Here is a 15595-nt window from a genome sequence, read left to right as displayed (position 1 = left end):
AATTTTAGAAGTTTGATGGGATATTTCTTAATTTCAGCGATGTGATTCTCAGTCTTTTTTTAACATCCTTCCTCCCAAGTATGTCATGTCAAACTCGAACTAAACTCTACTCTTTTTTATTAGAGCTGTAAAGATGTTCCTTGATGCCGAAATGTTCTTATTTATTTGTCGGTGTCTTTTTTAGAATGTATCTGATGGACTTTTCAGAGATCTTTAAAATCATATTTTACTATAGCAATTTTTAACCCTTTCCGGACGCACGGGCCACTGGGTGGCCCATGAATCGTGTTCCTATATGACGCACGGGCCACTCGGTGGCACATAGCTTTGTAAAAGATTTTAACAGTTTTAGCGCCAAAATGCAATAACATGGTTTTGAATAATGATTTTGAGATAAATTTTCCGTAACCTGCAAAAAACCGCTTTCCGATATCTTGTTTACAACAAGAATTATAAATTTTCAATGTTTGTTGTAAATTTACTCAGGCTTAATCTGTAAGGGAAAAATTACTCAAAAATTCGGACAAAAAATCACTTTACTCAAATTCTTGGAAAGCTTATGACATGAAATTTTTTTTACCTGGTCAGTAATTCAATTTTCTAAATCATATTCAAAGTTCAAGGCGTAAATCAAATGCCTCTTTCTCTATCTCTTTATTCAAAGTCAAAAATTTTGCCTTTCCGAAAAAAAATCTGCCATTTTTTCGGTCACGTGACCAGGTGTCAGCCATTTTTAAAAATTTTTTTTTGGTATTTCAAAACCCCTATTACATGTGAAAAGAACGAGGTATTACTTATCGTGATATCTTGTATCAATCACTTTCTATTGCAATTTTAGTGAAGCCAGTCAAAAATCTAATTTTTGTTTGCGTCATATAGCCGTTAAATCATGCGTCCGGAAAGGGTTAAAAACGTTTTTATCATCTAAACTCTTCGGAAATCTATTGTTGATACCATAAATTTTCAAATTTAAATTTAAGGAGTAGAAAAGGATGAAGAATTCCACAATTTTCGATTTCGGGTGACATAAAAAGTGGAATATTTCATCCTATGTCACTCTTTGGGTGAATATATTGCTTTTTTCTGAAAGATTCACTCTTTACTATTACACTCATGTAATTTTTGGACCTACCCCGGTGGGGTGGAGGTCCTATAAATTCACCTCTGTTCGTCCGTCCGTTCGTCCGTCCGTTCGTTACCAGCTTTTCTCGAGATTGAATCATAGGAATCATCTGATTTTTGGTACAAAGGTGCAAAATGGTGGTGGCCAAAATGTGACGGAGCCCGATTTTAGAAAGAAAAAACTTTTGGGCCAATTTGGGCCAAAAAACGGCTAAAAAACGGGTTTTTTGGACTTTGTGAAAAATTAGATCATTAATTTTTTCTGATTTTTTACATGAAAGTAGGGTACCATCATAGGTAAAAGATGGCTCAAGCAGATTTTTGCAAAAAAATTTATTTGGCTTAAAAAACGCATGTTTATTTATAAGAATCACTATTAATAAGCATACATTAATGTTCTTAGTCAAATTACTCAATTTTTTTATGAGATAGATGTTTTTTTTTCTCATGAGGGCTTACTTTAGAAGCAATTGTGTGTTAAAATTTTGGTTGCTTGGCGTGTTTTTATATAGAAAAACTGGCGAAATTAGATATTTTTTTATAAGCACATTATCAATTACTTAGGTATTAGCTTTTCTCGAGATCGGCTCTTTCATTCTTTATGATTTTTTGCACAAAGATGCATAACTATAAACCCTCGAATGTGACGGAGCCCGATTTTCGAAAAAAAATGTTTTTGGGCTAATATGGGCCATAAAACGGCTAAAAAAGGGTTTTTTTGAAATATTGGATCGCTGTTTTTTTGCATGATAGTAGGTAAAAGATGTGTCAAGCAGATTTTTGTAAAAAAAGAACTTTTCAGCTCAAAAAACGCATCTTTATCTATAAGAATCACCATTAATAAGCATACATCAATGTTCTTAGCCAAATTACTCAATTATAGAGTAATAGAGTAAGATAGATGTTTTTTTGCTAACGAAGTCTTGAATATGAAAGAATATTTCAAGAGCATGAAATTTTGGTTTCTAAACGTTTTTTTTTATAAGAAACAAACGACTAATTTTAATAGATCGTCACTATTTGTGTTCTGAATGATTGTTTAACGTTAAAGATATCAATTATATATGTGTTAAATGCATAACCAGGTAGGTCCATAAAAGTATCACTTGTCATCATTAAAATAATATCCATTAGTTTTTAAACTTTTGAACAACCCGTTTTTATCAATATTTTTGGAATATCTCATCCTTTTCTACTCCTTTCATCATTTTGCTTACATTTTCTAATAATTCATATGGTGCACTATTTTTTGAGAGTATAATTTCAAGACGGAATCTTTCATAGATAAGGAGTAATTAATTGTGGAATTTTTCATCCATCTGCACATAAGAAAGCTCTCATCCTAGATTACTCCTAATTTTGTCCTTAAACTGTAGCTGTTCAACTTATCCAATTAAAGGCGGACTAAAAAAATCGGAATATTTCATCCTATCTCTTTTTCTCAAAATAAATTGAAATACGCATAAAAAAGTTTTTCATTAAGAAAGGTTGCCTTAAACAGGAGATACCCAAAAAAGACAATTTGGTACATTCTAAAAAAAACACCGACATATAGGGAAAAATCACACGTTTTTTTATGAGAATATTGAAAATTTTGAAGCCTTCGGATGTTCTTAGCTTAATCCTAAAAATATTCTAATTTTCGCCATTTTGTGAGTATTTTTGTCCATTTACCTAAGAAATCGGGTATTTTAGAGTCCGCAAAGCCTTAAAATGTTCCCAACTTTAACTAATATTTTGGCCATCGAAGCCTTATGTTCATGTATAAAAGAAAACGTGTACGCTGATTTATATATTGAAGGGGCTTTTTAGTCTCATGGTAAGAAATGGGTATAGAAAAAAGTAGAAGGATGGCATGTGATAATTTTCATCAAAGTATTTTATCATTAGAAGTGATTCTGCGAATATTAAGAAAATCGTGTCAATGAATCGTCATTCAGTGCTACACGTTTTTTGACCTACCCCGGTGGGGTGGAGCTCCTATAAATTAACCTCTGCCCGTTCGTTCGTCTGTTTGTCTGTCCGTCCGTCCGTCCGTCTGTCTGTCTGTCCGTTCGTTATAGATACTTTTTTTGCTCATGATGGCTTACTTTTGAAGAATATGTGTGTTTAGACAGGAAATTTTGGTTGCTTGGCGTGTTTTTATAGAAAAACTGTCCAAATTCGATTTTTTCTTGTAAGCAAATTATCAATTACTTAGGTATTAGCTCTTTTCGAGATTGGCTCTTTCATTCTATATGATTTTTTGCACAAAGATGCATAACTATAAACCCTCGAATGTGACGGAGCTCGATTTTTGGAGAAAAAAAAAATTTTGGGTAAATTTCAGCTAAAAAAAGGGTTTTTTGGATTTGTGAAATATTGAATCATTGTTTTTTTTATAAGAAACAAACGACTAATTTTAATAGATCGTAACTACAGGGTGTCCCTAATTAAAGTATCGAGTCGAAACACAACTATGAGTAGAAAGTTTTATGTGCGTGTTCACAAAATTGTATTTTAAGCTCTCCCTCTTTTTTCTTTGTCATTACGATTAATTTATACGTTGTAACTACCTTTTGTAATAAGCCTGTGTCATGGAGAACGTTCTTATATTTTAGCGATAACACACACAAACTTTTCTACTCAATCGCATGTTCAAACTCGATACTTTAATTAGGGACACCCTGTATTTGTGTTCTGAATGATTGTTTAATGGTCACGCTCACGTAGATATCAATTATATATGTGTTAAATGGTAGGTCCATATAAGTATCACTTGTTAATATAGGGCAGTGGCTAGGGCCAGACCTAGGGTCTCGCTCTAGAATGGAGAAGTGTGGCGCCTCCTTCCCTCCACTAGCCTGGGTGTTCGCCTTGAGCAAGCGTTACTCCACCCACGCTCCCCTTGTCAGGGTCACGACACCAACTGGCAATGATGTTCTGACAACTCGTCATCTTCATTGGCAACAGCAATGTGGCTTGTCAACTCGGCATCCTCGTTGGTACCCTGGCGGATATCAGAATCAACTCGGTCCTTTATCTGGCATCTATTGCAACAGACTATCTTCATTCGGCTGTCCTAGCTTGCTTTGCCGCCGTGTCCATGGAGTTTTCTGCCAAGGGAAGTTGCTCTTGTCCCAAGCAGCTTCGACATACATTGGGACAGCCTTACAGTTTATATATGATTAGAACTTCGTATAGAGAGAGATACCACTACTGCATCCGAGAAAACCGATGAATACACGAAATCCTTTCAACCTCACACTTGGTGCGTGGAATGTCCGCACGACAAACGACACTACCGATTCAATCAGACCCGAACGAGCAACTGCAATCATAACACGAGAACTCGCTAAAGCTAACATTGATATATGTGCACTGAGCGAAGTTAGACGAGAAGGACAAGGAAACCTAGTCGAAAGAGATTATACAATATACTGGAGCGGAGGCACTAAGAAGGAAGCCGGTGTTGGATTTGCCATTTCTAACAAATTATCTTCCTTCGAAATGACCACAGTACCGATAAGCGATAGATTGATGGTGTTAAGAGTTCGACTCCATTCTGGAAAATATCTTAAACTTGTCAGTGTATACGCCCCAACTATGCAACGCACACAGGAAGAGAAAGAACTCTTTTACCAATCTCTCACGGATGTTTTACGTTCTGACAGAGACGACCTTTATCTTATTCTCGGTGACTTCAACGCAAGAGTGGGATCAGATTGGCAACTTTGGCCAAACGTCCTCGAGAAGCATGGTATCGGAAAAATGAACTCAAACGGACTTATGCTACTCGATTTTTGCACCCAAAACTCATTCACTGTTATGGGTTCTGTTTTCCAACTTTCGAATAAATTTAAAACCTCCTGGCAACATTTACGGTCAAAACATTGGCATCAGATTGATCACTCCTCGCCGATCCTCAAACAAGACCCCACATCTCAATCACCAAAACGTATCTTGATGCTGATTGCTACTCAGACCATAAACTTGTTATATGTAAATGTTTCTTCCGTTTGTTTCGAAAAAGAAAAGGAACGAAAGCTCCATCCAGACCGAAATACAGCATTACGCCAGAAAGAATTTTGGAACTTCAACGTCGTCTAGATAATGATCTTGCGAACTCTGAAATTAATTGGGAAAACTTAAAAACTTCTCTGCTATCTGCTACGTCAAACACCTTTCCCAAACAAAGAAAGCAAAACAGAGATTGGTTTGATGAAAATGATCAACAGATTCTTACACTTCTTAAAGACAAAAATCGAACCAGACGTGAGATCCAACAAGAAGTGAGAAAGATAAAAAATGATTGGTTCATCCAAAAAGCGTCAGAAGCTGAAAGATATCGTTTGGAAAACAATCTGAAAGACTTTTACGCTACTCTTCGTGAGGTATACGGTCCTTCATCTCGCAATTCACACCCTATCAAATCGAAAGATGGGAAATTGCTAACAACCAAAGGTGAAATAAAGGAACGCTGGGTCGAACACTTTTCAGAACTTCTCAACAACGTCACAGAAACCGACGAAACAGTTCTTGATGAAATCGATCAACGTCCTATCGATTACTCACTTGATGAACCGATCACCGAAAAAGAGCTTGACGATGCAATAAAACGGTCTAAACTCGGTAAAAGCCCAGGTCCCGATGGCATTATTCCTGAAGCAATATCATTTGGTGGACAGTCAGTCAGAAACTTCATTTTTTCATTATTCACGATATTTCTGGACCACACTTAAGTTACCCTCTGATTTAATCGATCCCAACATCACCGTTCTATTTAAGAAAGGCGATCGTAGTGTCTGCGGAAATTATCGTGGCATATCCTTACTCAGTTGTGTTGGGAAAATCTTTGCCGATATCGTTTTACACAGAATACAGAAGCTTGTCAATAATGTATATCCAGATTCACAACACGGTTATCGTAGCGAACGTGGCACAATCGACGGCATTTTCACGGTTCGTCAGCTAATGGAGAAATCTAGAGAGCAATGTCGTAACCTGTATATCGTTTTCATTGATTTCACGAAAGCGTTTGATACTGTCAATCGTCCCCTTTTATTTAAACTTCTCTTCAAAATCAGATGCCCGCCAAATCTTCTTAAAGCAATCCAGCTGCTATATTCAGATGTCAAAGCGAGACTCGTCATTGAAGGTGAACTTTCGAAGCCTTTCAACTACGATTGTGGTGTGAAGCAAGGTTGTAAATTAGCCCCTACCCTCTACGGTTTATATGCAGCGATAGCCCTTTGGATCGCTTTCAAAGATAACACAGAACATTCAATTTACGTACGTTTCCGAATGGATGGCAACCTCTTCGACCTTAGAAGATTAAAAGCGAAAACGAAAACTTTCCACATGTATATCCGTGAAGCTCAATATGCCGATGACATCGCTGTGTTCAGTGATACGTCCGAAGGACTGCAATCTCTACTAACAAGCTACCATCTTACTGCCAAGAGATTCGGTCTGCAAATAAACGCCAAAAAGACTGAGGTTATGTGCCTAGGTCCTGAGTGTGACTTCTTTATTGACGAAACGAAACTTAAATGTACGAACCGTTTCAAATATCTCGGAAGTATATTGTCAAAAGAATCGAATCTCAAAGATGAATTGATCACACGTATCCAAGCCACATCTTGTGCATTCGGCAGACTAAAAGACAGAGTCTTCAACAACCATGATTTGACAACACGTACGAAAGTTACAGTTTTCAACCGATGTTTAATGCCTATACTTCTTTATGGTTGTGAAACATGGACTTTATATTCCCACGAAATAAAGCAATTAAGAACTGTACAACAACGTCATCTGCGAAACATTCTGCATATTAAATGGGATGATTTTGTCAGTAACGAGGAGATATTAAGGAGATCCGATTCGGTAGATATCGAAGTTATGCTAGCCCAGAATCGACTCCGTTGGCTCGGTCACGTTGCCCGTATGGACAACAATCGAACTGTTAAGCAACTTTTTTACGGTGAACTAGTTCTAGGCAGCAGACCGATTGGGCGTCCACGCTTGAGGTACAAAGATAACATAAAAGCTCTACTTAAGACTGGTGACATCCTTCACTCGTGGAATGATTCAGTTTCAGACCGATCCGGTTGGAGACGTAATGTGTCATCTTTCTGTGAAAAATTGAATGTAAAACGTGTAGATATGTACGAAAGAAGAAAAGAAAGAAGACAAAGATAATATATTTTTTTCTTAGTTCTCTTGTATTTTAACTGTATTTTACTCGAATATCGAGTTTTAGGCGTATTATTATTATTATTATGTTAATAAGAACAAACTATATAAGAACAAGGCTTTGCTTGTCAAAATGTTAAGAACAAGTTAAGAACATTTTAAGGCTTTGTAGACTCAAAAAACCCTATTTCTGAGTAAAATGGTCAAAAATATTCACAAAATGGTCAAAATAAGAACATGTTTTAAGAACATTTTTAGGCTTAAAAAACTAGACAAGTTAAGAACATTCGAAGGCTTGATTTTGGATGTTCTTATAAAAAAAGTGTACTGCTAGATAATGTTTTGGTCACTCATTTAATTCAGACTTGGAGTTATACTTAAATAATTTTTCAGATCTTTTAAAATTTTGTGCCTCGCGATTTTTTTAAAATAATTCTTATAAAAAATAATTTTTAAAAGACCTTTCTTTGTTTTGATTAATATCTTTTCATTTAACGTTGAAAAAATTAACTATACCCCACAGAATCTACCTATCTATGGATAATTCTAACTGAATAAATTTGAAATATTCAACATATAAATAAAGTAAATTAGTGCTAAAATCGAATCAACTACGATTACATTAATTATACAGCACCTACCGTAACTAAATGAAATGGCTTTTACATTAATAGAGCAATGCTAAGAGCCCCCATCCTTATCTTAGAGCCCTCCTCCCCCAGCGGACCCATAGTACGTTAAAGTTCAATAAAATATAAATTAAGACTTTGCACTAAAACCCTCAAGTGATAGGAGTTGATTGAATCAGCCCGTGAGTTTCATCAAACTCCTCTTTTCTTTGGCTCTTCATTGTTCAATAGGATACCAGCATGGTCTTTTATCTCATCCCAGGCGAATTGGATATCTTTATCCTCGGTTAATCGAGACGCTACTACGAAACGTAAAACAAACTGTCCATCAACAGTTGCAGGTGTCATGTGTATTTTTCGTGCCTCGTTGACTCGCTTATTCAAATCTTCATTCAGTGCATTATCACCAATTAATCTGAAACAAACAAGACCCATCAAGACATCATTAATCACTTCAAATCTAGCATCTTTGCGAACCATCTCTTCAAAAAATTTTGCTTGTTGAATTTGACACCGTATATTTTCTTGAAGTCCTTTTACTCCATAAGATTTAAGCACCATCCAAAGTTTCAAAGATCGAAAACGCCTCCCAAGAGGAATCTGCCAGTGTCTGAAGTCTGAGATTTCATTTTCATATTCATGTTTCAAATACAGTGGATTGATATCAAACAGATTAATCAAATCCAGTGAATCCCGAACAAACATGGCGGCACAAGCAAAATTCACCATCAGCCACTTATGGCAACTTACAACTAGAGAATCTGTATTCTCGATCCCTTTCACAAGATATCGAAACTCGGGACAAATCATGGCTGCCCCTGCGTACGCAGCATCTATATGCATCCACATTTTTTCCTCCCCTGAAACAGCACTTATCTCATCGAGTGCGTCAAACGCACAAACGTTGGTTGTACCAACGGACGCGCCGACAAAGAAAGGGATCAAACCTTTTGCTTTATCTTCCTCGATCGCTTTCCTCAATTCATCCCCGCGCATCCTAAACCTCTCATCAGTATCGACCAACCTTAACTTTGTCCCTGCCAAACGCACACCTTTTTCAACAGACGAGTGCGACTGTCTTGATGTGTACGCCACTAGCTTAGAAGCCAACACTTCATCATGATCATATTCGATCATCTTGCGATGTTTTGCTGCTAGAATTGCAATTAGCGTAGATTCGCTTGTGGATCCTTGAATGACGCCACCGCCATTCCCTTCGCCCGCGTGTTGAAAAACTTCAGGTAATCCAAACATCTTTGCAAGCCAATCCATAGTTAATCTTTCGAGTTCAGTGCAAGCTGGAGAGGCGATCCAGGTGAAGCCAACACAACCAAGCGCATCACATAACATTCCACCCATTACTGCTGCATAACTATTCGCTGTTGGGTAATACCTAAATTATGAAACAGAAGAAATTTTCTTATATTTGTGCTTGCAGTGATGTCAGATTAGACCAATGAAAAGCAAAATCATTATCATATTAGTTAAAAAAATGCAGCGATTTCAGTGTTCTCAAAAGAAAGTTCTTCGAAAATCAACCTACGCGTGGAAATTGGGTGAATTCCAAGGCGTGATACCGGGAACAATGGCTTTCTCGAAATCTTCACAAACACTTTCCCATGATTCCGGTTCCATTGGCGCTTCATCTGGCAATAGTTTTACAAGGTATCCCGACTTCACATCCGGTAGTACCGACATGTTTGGAACGTTTTCGTTGTAATCCGCAATAAGGTCTACCATCTTTTTTCCAAATTTTCGAAAATCATCATTGGTATCAATTGTTGGTCGAATTCTGGAATGAGAAATTTAGGTTTTCGTAATGCTTCTATTAAGCGTATGTAGAATTCAATTATATATAGTGATAGTGACTTTGAAGACTTCAGGAACAAGAAAAGGGTTTCTGGATCAAATGTTCATGCCCTATTTTTATTGACTTGTTTTGATTATTATGAGAGATGAATATAATAATTTGTTCATTCCAGATTCATTTCCAAAGCTGGCGCGATCAGTGAGAAGAAATTGGACGAGCTCCTAGGCTGGTTTCTAACCATAAAGGAGAAGAGAAGTAAGGAGCTAGGTCCTGACGTCATAGCTATATCGAGGGATAATTACAAGAGTTCAAGGTTAGTTTGTAATGCATGCACTTTTTGACATATTTTTCTTATGTTTTGGTTGATGTCCCAGTAGATTCTAATATTAATGAAGTTTGCCAGATGAGCTGATATATCTCCACCTTAAGGCCGGTCTCCACTTGCGTGCGCTGCGATCGCTCTTCTTCGAGCGAAGCTTCCACGCTATTGGTCAAAAGAAAAATGAAGCAACTCCATTGGTGTGATATGACGTAGCGATCGCGCTTGAAAAAAAAGTTGAAATATCTACGTTTTTATGACGTAATCTTTTCTCCAAGCAAAAATGATTGAAGCCAAAGTTGTGATCGCAGCGCGCGCAAGTGGAGACCGGCCTTTAAATTCAGCATACCTTTTAGTTGAGCACGAAAGCCTGTTGAAAAGACGCATATTTGCCCAACAAAAAATCAAATGACTTGAATATTTCCCTTTAAGTCTTACTCGATCTAGCGATTCGAGTGAATTTTCCCTGTTCTTTAAAAAATTTTCAGCTTTAAGTGAAAATCACGAGGATGAAAAATTGTACTCTTAATTAATAAGAACCTTCCATGTGTAACTTGATCATATTGCGGTCCGTGTATTTAGGTGGCCGGTGTAACTAGAGCTTAGGAACTTATTTTTTAGCAAGAAGGTGTCTTCTAAGTTGTCGTAAATCAAACGATGATGATGCTAATAAAGTCCAGTCGCATGGGAATATCATATGTGTTTTGTTACGTAATTTCAGATAGTGCACAGGGTGTCCGGAAAAAAGTATCGAGTTCGAACATGATTCTGAGTAGAAGATTTTTGCTTGTGTCTGAGAGTGTTTCAACTTGGAGGTTATGCTTAGCATTATGCTTAGATTTTACTGAATTTGAGCCCAAGTATGCTTATAAACGTCATGTGCTTATATAAAAAAGAGTGTATATGCTATAATTAGTAGTATTAAAAAATAACTTTCAGCATATGCTAATAGCAATTTAAGCTTCTCTTACAGTGATGTTCTCAACTCGTTTTATAAGAATGCTGAGTAATATCGAAAAAAGATCCTAGTTTACTCTCAAGTTTTACACTTTACCTAGACCATTAAGATAGTCGCCTATGGCGTTTAGTCTAATACTTGCCTTACGTCCACTTTCGTTCTCTTGAGGGGGTTTATCTAAAGAATCCTGCATTACTAAAAATAGACAAAAAGAACGACAAATTTCATAAAAAACGACATATTTGCCGTCCACAACCCCGACCGAAAGTGACTGTACCATCCCTAGCGATTCATTACCTTTGGTTTATCACAGGAATTAACTACATGTGGTTTAAAAGAACGACAAATTACGCACGCGGGTTACAATGCATGATTCTTTAGAGGAACAGACTGCTTAGCATACTTATTTCCAAACTAAACTCGTGGCTTTTTTCCCGATTATTTTTTAATACTCCCATTTCGATTTATTTTCCCGATTTGTGAAAGAACGGCTGTCCTACAGTCTACACATTAACATTAAAAAAAAATTGCAATTTTCGCAATTAGTACTATTTCAGTGGGACAAAAAAAACTGAAAATGCTAGTGAAAATTGGGAGATCCATTGGCTCCACAGAAAGTTCCGGGTCGGTAAAAAATCTTAAATATAGTATTCTATATCCTTAGTGTTGTAATAATTTCTTCACGAATATACTGAAAAAGCACATTCTTATAAAAAAAATTGTACTGTTTTCTGAATATGACATTTTATGTATGTGTAATCTGATGATATTGAAAAAATGATTTTCATGTTTTGACGGCTGTGAAAGTCTCGTGAGCAAGTTTGGTTGCAATTCACTTAGATGTAGAGAGTAACGAGTTGGATGTCAAAAAGTGGGTCACGAAATAAATTTAACAAAACTTTGTAAGTATCAGTCCATATACACTCTTTTTTATATAAGAACCAGTGATTGTTTTATGAGGCTATTCGTTATTCGTTATAGAAAAAGCGTGTACTTAGTTAAAGTCTGATTTACAGACCTAGATCCTCTGTTTAGAAACCTTTTCGTGAGAGGTTGATCAAAAGCCCTCCTCAGTGACAATACCAAGTCTTGAGAAAAAAGAACTATAATTTCAAAACTTGAGCGCTGCCTGAAAAACTGCGCGTCCTGTGTACTAATCCACTACACTCAATACGTTTCAGGGATTGAAAATTTATTTTTACTAACACAATTCTTATCTGATAATACGTTAACCTTTTTCAGACTGAGAAAGATGGACATTCGATGGTTCTTGTTGGCTTTGCTCAGTGGAAGCTTGGTATTATCAGTTCCCGTGAGACCAGAAAAAGAACTAAACAACCGCCCTATAATCGCAATCTTAGCACAAGACGCACCGCCCTACTACAATCAATCATATATCGCCGCCTCTTACGTTAAATACTTAGAATCCAGCGGCGCCCGTGTCGTTCCAGTCCCTTCCCATTATCCTGAAGAAAAAGTGGAAGAAATCTTCAATGGTGTAAATGGGGTCTTATTTCCAGGTGGAGGAATCAAGTGGAGTGTATCTGGGTATTATAAGCATGCTCAATATTTCTTCCACAAAGCTATAGAAGCTTACGATAAAGGAGATTATTTTCCAATATGGGGCACATGTCTTGGGTTTCAAACACTCCACGTGGTCGCTGCTGGAGACAGACCTTCCATTCTATCTAAGTTCTCTGCATCAGACATCAGCCTTCCTTTAGAATTCACCAACGCTACTCGAAATAGCCGGATGTTCACTGGCATTTCAGAGGAGATGAGCAAAGCATTTCAGCTGGAGAATATCACGTATAATCATCATCATTATGGTGTCAGCACTGCAACTTACCAACAAGAAAACTCACTGAAAACTTTCTTTAATGTTTTATCACTTAATAAAGGATTGGAAGGCAAAACATTCATTTCAACTGTCGAAGGTGAACTATTTTCTTAATCTTAGTATTCAAATAAATGGAGGGGTGTGGAAAATGTTCAAAATTTTGAATAAACCGGGGGGGGCTGATTGCCGAGGGGTTGATAATTGTGCTTCTGATAACCCAAAAATAAGGTAAAAAAGGCTAAGATCAGGCTATCTCTCTGACAACTGAAAATATTCTTAAAAATTAATAAACGAGGGAGGGGGTCCTAATAAGGTCCGGGGGCTGGAAAATTTTCGAAAAATTAACAAGCGTGGCGGGGTACCGTGAAAAGCACAGGTCGAAATCATATATCGACGCTGTGCCGACGAATCGAGATTCTATTCAGCGCGCAATCAACGAAGACAAAAGTAACCATGATGACCATCCAAGATCTTGGATGAAGTTCAAAGTTGATCATTTTTATTCCCGTCGTTGAAAACACAACTAAAAAATATCATCAATGCTTTTTTCAAAAAGAGTCAGTGATAGGGAATCATAACATAAAGTCTGTCTATTACTTCGATTCAATTAAAGTGACATTTCCATAATTAATAGTTTAGTAATTACTGTTATACATTTTGGGATCATGTAAAAGATTTCTTTCGAAAGAAACTCACTTCAATTACACTTGGAGGTTTCTGGGGAATTCGTAAATATTAAACTGCATACTGATACAGTCTGCTAGACATTAATAAGGTAATATTTGCTCTTCATCTTTGATTCTTTCTACAGTGATTAGATTGACACATGCGCGATAAAATTTATATTATTGGTCTTCAGAGGTTAATATATTCTTTGAAAACTTAACCTCTGATACTCAGGGTAGCGGCGGGGGCATTTATTTGGAACCTAAGAGTACATGCTCTTTTTTGTGAGAAACAATTTTTGGGGAATTTACTGACCCCAAATGAGGTATGAACTTTTTCAGCTATTAGGGTTAAAATGTTTTAAACTCAGAAGTTAAAGTGTCTTTCCTTGTAGGGATAGAGTTTCGTATATGTTTTCGATGTAGATGTAATTCAGGGTATTTTTCTCACCGGGCGTATCTTTGTTTGGTTGTTCTAGTGGGTAGGGGGTCCTGAAATTGTTCTGAGATGCGATGTGTATCGGGTTGAAAAGCTTTTTCGTCATTTGGTATTCATTCCTAGTATGGGGCCATCCATGGGGGTAGCAAAAATGTACGTATAATATCTGAATGTTGTCATTTCTCTTGTTCTCTACGCGCGTACAAGGTTTGAAGGGGTATCAAATAATTTGGGAATATTTTTCGTACCTTCTATAAATGGATGACCCCTATGTCCAACATCTATTTTTCTAGTGTGTAATTGTTAATCATATTTTGGTCATTTTATTCTCCATTCTATCAGCATACAACTATCCAATCTATGGTACACAGTGGCATCCGGAGAAGAACAATTTTGAACACAACACAGACGAGCATATCCCAAACACTTTCACTGCTATCAAAGCATCCCAATACACCGCCAACTTTTTTGTCAACGAGGCCAGGAAAAGCCAACACAAATTCGCAAATGCTAAAATCGAGCGTGACTATTTGATTTATAATTACAATCCTGTGTTTACTGGTAAAGGAGAAGTTCTTCCTCATTTTGAACAAGCTTACTTCTTTAACGATAGAGATTAATTTGTAAAGGTGGAGAACTATAGTCACTGTCATTGAAAACAGCAAAAACGGATGATCTACTTTTCAAAGGAACCATTGAATGATAAATTTATTTTTGGCATCAGAGCTGAAAATTATTTTTGTGTCAATCATATCATAACTCAGTTTCTCTTTTTTTTCTTTTTTTTTCATCTTTGTCTTTTAGTATGTTTTGGAAAATTCTTCATTGAAAAATATAGGTGCTCGAAAATATCTTTTCAACGATACGTTTTTCTATCGAAATTGAGGCATTATTTGGTAAACAGAAACCAATATAAGAATTAATACGTACAAAACGAATGGTCTCTAGAACTACTCCCAGCATATTAAAATTGCATTTGAATTTGAATTTTTAATAATTTTGTATTTTTAGTAGCTAGTGTAAATTATTTTTGTAATAATGCATTTGAAATATAATGGAACAAGCATCTTTATAAAACCCGCATTAAAAATTGCAGACCTATACTAGTTTTAGGAATGTTCGGTTCCCATAAAATTAAGTCCTGCTCAATTTTTTCCAGCCAGGCCCAACCAGGTTGTAAGTAATTATATGTGTCTGACTGGGTTTCCAAAGCTTTGAGATTCTGTCAACAAGGGTTCACTCACATACAGTATCAAATAAACTGAACCAGACTTTCTAAGTTGCACCAGACTCCAAAATTTTTCTAATATTTTGAGTCTAGATATCCAGGCTATGTTGAAATAAGTAAATAATGTAACATCGCCCTGCCTCACAACCACCGGTGGAATTTTTTCCCACAGCGGGGGCAAAAATTTCTATCAAAGTCCCAATGGGTATAGAAATTCTATTTTTTCAAACTTAGGCAAAAATTTTTCTGATGGGGCTGCCATCGGGTCTGTGATCTGTGTAAGATTAATTCTTCCCGTCGCAAAAGCTAAAAATGTCAACATCGATCATCTCTCAGGTAGTATTTTTCATGTTATAAAAGTACAACAGACAAGTTTTATATAATTTGACAACATTTTTAATGTTGGGTTTT

The 15595-nt window shown here is 36.5% G+C and overlaps 2 protein-coding genes across 2 annotated transcripts; one reads left to right on the top strand and one right to left on the bottom strand.

The window, feature by feature from the left end:
- Positions 1-8050: 8050 nt before the first annotated feature.
- On the bottom strand, positions 8051-10486 carry LOC136822483 (aromatic-L-amino-acid decarboxylase-like). Its single transcript, XM_067078750.1, has 3 exons — positions 10404-10486; positions 9469-9717; positions 8051-9318 (listed from the first exon to the last, which is right to left on the bottom strand). The coding sequence occupies exons 1-3, from the start codon at positions 10439-10441 to the stop codon at positions 8118-8120; spliced, it is 1488 nt and encodes a 495-aa protein (XP_066934851.1). The 5' UTR covers positions 10442-10486; the 3' UTR covers positions 8051-8117.
- A 1342-nt stretch (positions 10487-11828) lies between these two features.
- LOC136822468 (gamma-glutamyl hydrolase A-like) lies at positions 11829-15029 on the top strand. Its single transcript, XM_067078733.1, has 3 exons — positions 11829-11914; positions 12255-12949; positions 14299-15029. Exons 1-3 carry the CDS (start codon positions 11874-11876, stop codon positions 14574-14576), a joined length of 1014 nt encoding a protein of 337 aa, XP_066934834.1. The 5' UTR covers positions 11829-11873; the 3' UTR covers positions 14577-15029.
- Positions 15030-15595: the final 566 nt, after the last annotated feature.

Source organism: Clytia hemisphaerica, unplaced genomic scaffold (assembly GCF_902728285.1).
Source record: "Clytia hemisphaerica strain Z4C2 unplaced genomic scaffold, Clytia hemisphaerica genome assembly, whole genome shotgun sequence".
NCBI lineage: Eukaryota > Metazoa > Cnidaria > Hydrozoa > Leptothecata > Clytiidae > Clytia > Clytia hemisphaerica.
Note: the sequence above shows the minus strand (reverse complement) of the source record. Positions and strands in the feature narration are given on the sequence as shown.

Excerpts from the sequence above, each read along its gene's own strand:
- LOC136822483 (XM_067078750.1), bottom strand. The coding sequence starts at position 10,441 with ATGCGTCTTTTCAACAGGCTTTCGTGCTCAACTAAAAG. Across the intron at positions 9,718-10,403 it reads CTTTCGTGCTCAACTAAAAG|AATTCGACCAACAATTGATA; the intron begins GTATGCTGAATT and ends TTCTCATTCCAG. Across the intron at positions 9,319-9,468 it reads AATTCACCCAATTTCCACGC|GTATTACCCAACAGCGAATA; the intron begins GTAGGTTGATTT and ends TTCATAATTTAG.
- LOC136822468 (XM_067078733.1), top strand. The coding sequence starts at position 11,874 with ATGTCAAAAAGTGGGTCACGAAATAAATTTAACAAAACTTT. Across the intron at positions 11,915-12,254 it reads AATAAATTTAACAAAACTTT|ACTGAGAAAGATGGACATTC; the intron begins GTAAGTATCAGT and ends AACCTTTTTCAG. Across the intron at positions 12,950-14,298 it reads ATTCATTTCAACTGTCGAAG|CATACAACTATCCAATCTAT; the intron begins GTGAACTATTTT and ends CCATTCTATCAG.